The sequence below is a fragment of the Nilaparvata lugens genome, chromosome X (assembly GCF_014356525.2).
Source record: "Nilaparvata lugens isolate BPH chromosome X, ASM1435652v1, whole genome shotgun sequence".
In the NCBI taxonomy this organism is placed as follows: Eukaryota; Metazoa; Arthropoda; class Insecta; order Hemiptera; family Delphacidae; genus Nilaparvata; species Nilaparvata lugens.
Genome location: NC_052518.1, coordinates 35,283,981 through 35,292,774, shown reverse-complemented (window position 1 = coordinate 35,292,774; position 8,794 = coordinate 35,283,981). Strand labels below are relative to the sequence as shown.

Genomic DNA, 8,794 nt, shown 5'->3' with positions numbered 1-8,794 from the left:
GGAGCAGTAAAGCTAGGGTTTATAGAAGGATTTCGGTGATACTTCTCCAGGTAGAAATAGCAAGTCAGGAACAATGCTATTCTGTACCATCAGTTTACAATGACCCAGAAAAAGAAAGAAATTTCTTGAAAAATGATATCCTCATTTTCTTTAATTTGTCATGTGGTGGAACTGTAAATAACAACCATGAGCCCTCAAGAAAATAAGTGGGGGATCCAAATTGAACTGGTTTTTAGAGTCTAAAAAGGATATGCAAAAATTAAATATAACAGAGGCAGATTTACTAATCAGAGCAGGGCTACGGAATCAGTTGATGTTTTCCCAGAAGAACCCAGAATTGAAACTTGGTCGTTAGAAAGACGAATCGCTCAGAGTGCGAGGATGAAAGAGTATTGGAGGCAAAAGCGGGAGACCAACGTAAATAATAATAATAATAATGATAGCGTTTATGATAATGGTTAATGGTGAATTACTGTCGTCCTTAGTTGGTCTATACAAAATAAATGAATGAATAGTGTTGTACATTTCTTTCTTTCTCATTGTTAGTCTAGAGTTCAGGGTTGCAGCTGTCGCGTAATCATTTTTATAGCATCATGATCGTTTGTTCATAATTATTCATGATATCAACGATAGAGCTAACTTCAATTAATTCTTTACAGTACAATTTGAAAAATAAATGAACGGTATGAAGATGAAATGCTATTTGTATTTGATAATACAATATTTTTCTATATCCACTTAAATCGGCCAAGTTCATGATCGTTGGAAAAAATTATCATGGATATAATTTTCACTAAAAGATGAAATTTCCACTGGAAAGATGAAAGTGAAAGTGCAGTTGAGAAAAGGAAAAGATATAATGGAGAAGTTCAACAAAAAAGTTAAGAAAAAATAGAATTAGAGGATGAAAAAGAAAGGAAAAAACAGAAGAAAAAAGAAAGAGATAAAAGAAAAGAAGGAAGAGGAGTGTGATTCACTAGAATTTGTCAGTATTTCCTATAAGTTGGAGGATAGTTGAAATAAGATAGATAGTTAAAATAAGTTAGATAAGAGAGTTGGTGGTGAAGGGAAGTTGAAAGAGATGTGTGAAAGGTAGAATTGACTATATCTATTTCGAATGCTATTGTTATATTTCTTTGAATAAGAATAATAATACTATTATTAACAATAATAATAATACAGAACGGTGGCTCTGTTTCAAATCAATGATTCATCAAATTGGCTATTATAAAGGGAAAACTCGTGTGAGAGAGATAGATTGATTGATTGATTATTTATTCCGTGTGCAAGGTTTGAAGACCAGAGAGAGTGAGAGATTGATTGATTGATTGAGTACTTTATTTATGTAGATTACAATATATACTGGCTTATACACTTATATACAATAGCTTACAATACAGCAAAGTTATAGATGAATTTGCATAATATAGACTAAGAAAATAACTATTGAACTGTATATTATATGAAAAAGCAATTTGTAATATAATAACTATAGATAATAATCATATTGTTATGCATCAACATAAATTGGCGGAGCTTTGGACATATCAATGTCCATTCCAGAGAGAGAGAGAGAGAGAGAGAGAGAGAGAGAGAGAGAGAGAGAGAGAGAGAGAGAGAGATTGTTTGATTCGTTGCTTCTATTAAAACCTCTCGCATTGAAAAAATATTCTGCAGCTATAATTATTGCCGGTATTGAATTATAAAATTATAATTGCGTGTCTTATGAAAAAATATCACCGACAAGATCAAATTTATAGATTAGAGAAAAGTTCCAGAAATGCTTAACAAGCTTGAAAATACTGGAATATAATAAAGTTGACAAAAATAGAAATAATTGTCCAAAAACATCAAAACCCAATCGGTGTCTAGGAAAGATTGTGGTATCTGAAAAGATTTTGATTGATTACTGAATATTCAGAAGAGAAATTATAAATGTTTGTCAGTTTTTAGCTAAATCAGCCAATTTTTTGGACTCAGGGGACCTTGAAACGTATAGAAAACATGAAATTAGGGTACCTTAATTTTTTTTGGAAAGCAATACTTTCCTTACCTATGGTAATAGGGCAAGGAAAGTAAAAATATTTTTAAGGAAAAATGTTTATATAAAGTGGCCGATTTTTCAGATCAACTTCCTAGATTATATAAGAAGGTTATTACTCTAATCATCGTACTATGTAACCTTTTTCGATTCTCTGAAGCTTATCAATTTTGTAGCTTTTAAATTGTTTTGATGTTGACTATGCACTGGAAGATGTTTTATGTCAATAAATAAGCTTTTATTTCTAATAAGTTCAGCATGTAAAATGCAGAAACCCGCATCTTTCCACCTTCCAATTAGGTTTCGTCAACAAAGGTGGTCAAGTCTTATCAAATTGAAAAGAGCATTCAGTTCATCCGGTAGTATGTTTGATATGATATACATTCCAGTACTTGAATGGTGGTCCCTAAACATATTTTCAAGTAATGGGAATCTATTACTACTGCATTATGCCTCCATCATTGAAAAATCTATACATCCATCCATCTTCTATCTATATATAAGAAGAGATGGTGTCTGTCTTTCTGTCTGTGAGCTCATCACGCTTGGAATACTTGACTGATTAAGCTTTAATTCTTCACATTGATGGCCTGTATACCGACAAGTGTCATAGGTCTATTTTCGTTCTGAAAATCCTTTAAAGATAAGCCCTACGATCCTTCAAAGTTCATATGCTTTTTTTCATGAAGGAAGTTTCCATTATTCGGTTTTCAACAAATCAGATGTTATAATAATTACAAAATGTATTTCATAACATCTATTATACATTAGATAAAGATGCACTATTGACCCATTAGTACAGGTACAGTCTGGTATCGCAGTAGGATGTGTCCTCAACTATCGTCTGCTGCAAGCGACTCTCTAATTTTTGTACAGGCCCGACAGTCGAAACCTGCGACATTCAAGGCCAGCGACAGTAAAGGACTCCTGAAAAAGGGGCCTCAAATGTCGCCTGCGTTAGGCGACAGTTGAGGCCTCTTCGATTTTTGAACAGCCCCGACAGTTGAGACCTGCGACCGCAGAGGATTCCTAAAAAAGAGTCCTCAAATGTCGCCTGCGTTAGGCGACAGTAGAGGACTCTTCAATTTTCGTACACTCCCGACAGTCGAGGCCTACGACCGTAGAGGACTGGATAACAGTCCTCTAATGTCGCTGGCCTCGACTGTCGCGCCCCCAAAAATTACACTACTTTAGAATCTTTCAATTTTTTTCTTTAATTTGATGGTGCCAACTTTTTACCCTGACTTTCAAATAAATTCCCTGACTTTTCCAGGTCACTCATCACTTATGATCATTCAACTCATCCGAAAATCTTCAACTAATGCCGTATACAAAAAAATACTAAAAGGTAAATATCAATAAATACCCATCAAGATGGGTGACTTTCATTTCATTCTGTATTGAATGTTTTCGTTCTTTGTGTTTTCATTTAAAATTATCAAAAGATTCCGAATAATACCAACATAATAACCTTTCACGTTATGTTTATCCAATTTTATAGGCAGAATGAATTGAAATCCATAAGAAGTGAGGCCCTCCCAAGAAAACACCAGTGCACTCGACTTTGTGCTTCTACCCTCAGGTGTTGTACATCCAAAAATACCCCTTTTCCTGATCTCTCAGATCAGCCGCGTATAATGAAGGGTTGAAAAGGAGAATAAGACAAGATCTTCAATCAAAGAAAAAAAATATAAATATATTACACGAAAGCTCTCTCAATTTATTGATAGAAAGTACAGTACAAAAAATCATTACAAAAATATAAATGTACAAACATATGAAAATACTATATTCGAAATACAGTACTGTAATCAATTGGACGTTGTGACCAATTTAAATAAAGGAGGGATTTGAACTTAATTTTTAAATTATCACTTTTTTGTTCTATCTGAATAGATAATGTAATGTAAGATCACATTATCTTATCTATGTGAATAGATAATGTAATGTAAGATCACAGTATCATCAACACCACCAGATAGATATATAACAGAATTTATACACGATCATAAAATAATCATTTGTACAAATTTTAGTATTGAACGAACTAATTTGAAGATAGAATTGAATAAATTGAAAGCCTAATGTTGATAGATTTCATTATTAAATTGACGTCATTCAGGAAACATAAAAGTATGCTATTCTGTCTTTCAAAATACAGTCAACATAAAGTGATATTTACACCTAATGAAAGAATTAGGTTACTGCTAAAACATACAAATCTACTTATGTAGCCTATAATCTAGTATATGATTAAAATTGATATAAATCTACACGATTAAAATTGGTTGTATCGATTACAGGTTCTTGTACTGAATATATTTTCCAAAGATTGGTAAAAATGAGGGAACTTTATATAAAAAATAATTATTATTTTGCCTAAAGTAAAAAAATGTAGAACTACTTGTGCACAACAATATTGAAATCAACTACACAATATTATTGATTTCCTAATAATTATTAAAAGCAGTTTTATTTCGAAATAATCAAGAGCAGAAGTGAATTATCTGGTTCTATTTCATAACAGAAATCCTAAAAGGTATGAGAAAATAAATTCCTAATTCCGTGTAGCTATTTTACAATTCACATTTTAATTCTTAACATAATTCATAATATTTCTCAACAAATCTATATCAGAAATCCAACTTGAATTACTAAACTTTTAATCTACGGCATGCTAACAAGATATTTAATAAGAATTGAGTGAAATTTCAACTGTTTCCATGATAGCACACATGAATGCTACAGCACAGCTACATATTTGATTAAAATAGGTTGCAGAAGATTTTAATTGATGTTACATAATGAACCGCAAAATAAATAGTTGCTTAATATATAATATTCTCAAAGATTTAATCAGAAACTAAAATGTGAAGGCTCATTGGACCAGCATATTTTTTTATAAGTTTTTCAATAATGTGTCAGCTCTTGATATGCAATTTCACATATCTGTGGCTAGCTTTCAAATCAAATTGTGTCTATCTGGTGAAAATTGGAGGTTTTGAGTTATGTTTATCATGGTTTGAAATATTTTATAAATTTTCTTCAAACAACTATAACATGAAGTTAAAATTATAAATTTAATTTAGATATCAATTTTCGATAGTTCATAAGGGAAAGGCCTCAATTTGAATTTCGTCAGATGTTTTCTCATACAATTATATGCATAGATTTATATGCAAGTCATATATTGCACAATCTGATCGATAACTATACGATGACAAAGGAATTCATAATTTGCTAACCTTATCAATAAACAAAAATATGCAGCTGTAATGGGGCCCTAAGAATATTTTTTTACAAAATGAAAATTCTAATATAGCTGAAACAATGAAAAATTATGGAAATATATAGACATGAAATCATATCTACTTGATTACTTGATTTACGATTTAATAAAAATTAAAATCGCTATTAATACTCAATGTATTATTTAATTAATTATTTATTTAATTGTATTATTATTAATTGCATTACCAATAGATAAAATAATACTAAATCAATAAATTATTATAATTTTTTAGCAGTTTAGTATTATCATTATTTGTATGCAATAAAACTTGAAAGTGTACTATAAAGTTCTCCTATCATAGCCTTATTACGTACAAGACATTTTTTTCATCTAGGCTGCATTAAATTCTTAGTCTAGCTGAAGCTTCAAAAAATTATTTCTTCCAGAGACGAGAAAAATAGAATTTCAGTACAAAATTGTTTCAAAGAAAATAGAAGTATAAAATGTCTTTATTATAAAAGTACTTGTCGTGAAAATGCTATATCTACTTGGGCTAATACCGAACAGGTATATACAATTAATAGATAATTAATAAAATACTTCTAAAATGTCTTAGCTACAAAACTGTGTGAAACATTCAACACTGTTTAACACATCTCAGTCAAAGTGCAAATTCAGAAAGTCGTTTTTTGACTTCAGCTCACTTGGCAAAAATTCTCTAAAAATTCTTCTTTTTTTGTTGAGTAAGGGCGGAATAGAGAAGATATGCTTGGATTGCTAAAACTAATATAATATAAAAAAATTTTTTGTTTATTTCAATCTCTTGGAGGTTAGCAATCATTGAAATTTGACCTACGGTCATATAATACTTTTGCATATTGTATTCCAGAAAAATATATATTACACAATTCAGAATGGTACATTATTGTATATACAAACACAATAAAATATAAAATAATCATTAATAATTAACTTAGATGATATGATTGATAAAACAAAATTGATTGGTAAATGTACAAAAATATTATAAAACTTTCTAAAGGTTGTATTGATTGTATTCATGGTTATCAAGTGAAATTTGATTGGAGGCTTTTTAATAATATTGTATTGAGATTTTCATTGAAAAATCAAGTTGTGCAAAATGTTATAGATAATTATTGTCAAGCAACCAAACATTTTGATTCTAGTAGTTGATTACTAAAGAACAAAAAGTTCATCCACTTGGAGCTGCAATGTAATTTTTGAAAATGAAAACAGGCATACGGTACTTCAAAGTGATGCGAATGTGGTGCCATAGATTAAGAATGTGATGAACAAATTGAATTATCAACTCAATTATACTAAATGAAATCCTGTCGAAATAATACGACAAATATCCATAAATAAGAAAGAAAGTCTCCCATAGCATACGACAACAAATATCAATGCTGCACTTCGAATAATTTATTAGTAGATAAGAGCAATACATATAATAAGAACCACACATATTCATTACAATAGAATCATTACTATTGTAATTAGTGCATTGATAACTTGAAAGTAAATAGATGTGTATTATTTTAAATCAAAGGTAATTACTAAATGAAAGCCTCCAAAGCTAGGCAAGCTGTGTTCAGTGGTTAATTCTATACATTAAATTACCAAATCCCTAACTGCATCTTTCTTTCTGTCTGATAAATAATTGAATAATCTGATCAAATCGTTATACTGACCTCATTATAAACAATAAAAATGTTTAATACAACCATTTTAGACAAATAAAATGAAATGCAGTGAACGATAAATTGGAAAATGCCATCAATTTCTTTTGCAGATAAAATGGCTGAGATGCTATCATATTCCATATCAAAATTGCAGAAAATGGAAGTTTCAAACAATGTAACCCACGGTATTTTGAGATGTATTTAAAAATGCTAATTTAAAAAAATGAGTCTCAAAACTTCATAAGACACTTGATCTGACTCAACAAGCATTGAAATAACTCATTTTCCAATCAATATAACCGATCAATGTCAATTTCGGAATAATAATGATAACATACAGCATCTAATCATCAAACATCATCGGATTATCATGAAATAAACAAGTTATAAAAATATCAAACTTAATTTGAGTTTAGTTACGACAATTTTACATGAATATAAATTGAATGAACAGCGATCCTGAAGAATAAGAAATGAATATGTGAATATAATATGGATAACGTACATCACAAGATATATTTCAATCATAAAGATCATTGACTGAAAGTTATTTTGAATAGAATTTAGTCAAAGTTTTAAGTAAATTTGCTCATTATGAAATTGAATAAACTATATTTTACACTTTTCATTTTTATAATGCGATTGAAACAATTGGATTTAACAAAAACTAACACCTGGAATATCTCCAGAAGAATACGAGATGCTGAGTAGTACGATAAATTATAAAATGTATATTACACAAATAATGTAGTAAATAGTATAAGTTGTATAAGTCCAGTTATAATAAAAATTGACATCGAAGTAGCAGTTTCTTGATATTAGCCTACATGTTTAAATATCAAAGTAGAGAGAAAGAGAGCTAATATAAGAATACATGAGCATCTAACACCGAGTTGAGGTAAATGAAAGAGAAAAAGTCTAACTTTGGGATACCATTCATCATTGATTTGAAATTGTCTACGAGAAAACACTAAGAAATAAGATTAGGTATATTTAAAACTACTAGCTTATATGAGAGGTCTATGTGAGTTTCAAAAACTATTTCTAATGAGTATAGATGTCCCGCATAACTACATCTAAAAACAACATGATATTACAATGATACGTTGATTATATTATAATGAGATAATGCATGATCCGTGTTACATACTGTTATAAGTTATAGTTCAAAATAGAGGATATGTAGAATGGAGTAGTAGGATAGAATTGAAAATAATATCAATGACTGGTCAGTACGGTCCGCAGAGCTTGTTAGATACAAGAAGTTGTTGTCCATCAGTAGTCCAGGATAATTAATGTTTGGAACAGACACCTCTGTAAAACGCAATTATAAAAATTATACATCAATATATGAATGATATATCCTTTTCAATTTCAATAATTAGTCATTACTATAACTAGTGACCTCCTGGATTGGAGAACTCATTAAAGAACTTTTGTCTTGTAATCTTTGAAACCCGCAACTTTAAAATATACAGAGTTAGTAAACATAATGGAAACATCAAAATATTTATTTTACAATAATACTTTGACAGTAGGTTTTCTATTTGAAATGAGATATTACTCTTCAAAAATTACTCTGTCGCTTCAACATCTATGTCCCTCATATGAATCCAAACTAATTTTTTTCAATGAGAAGGTAGTCATGTGATTACATGATTTAAATACAGAGTTCCAAGAGAAAATGCATGGCGATAACCGCACATTGATATTCCAACCCGTATCAGTTTGTTGCTGTAAAAGTTGTAAATTATGTTGTATATTAACCAGCTGAAATCATGTGTAAGTGCATGCAGGTATCTGTGTGATAGCTTCCAA

General features: G+C 30.0%; 1 protein-coding gene across 1 annotated transcript in view; it reads right to left on the bottom strand.

Annotated features, from left to right (window-relative positions):
- Positions 1-3,736: 3,736 nt before the first annotated feature.
- The window catches only part of LOC111055687 (lachesin), a gene marked incomplete in the record, with an annotated part of 137,429 nt that continues 132,371 nt past the window's right edge, over positions 3,737-8,794 (bottom strand). Inside the window, 1 exon segment of the mRNA XM_039443207.1 lies at positions 3,737-8,290. Within this exon segment, the coding sequence (XP_039299141.1) occupies positions 8,269-8,290 (22 nt within the window).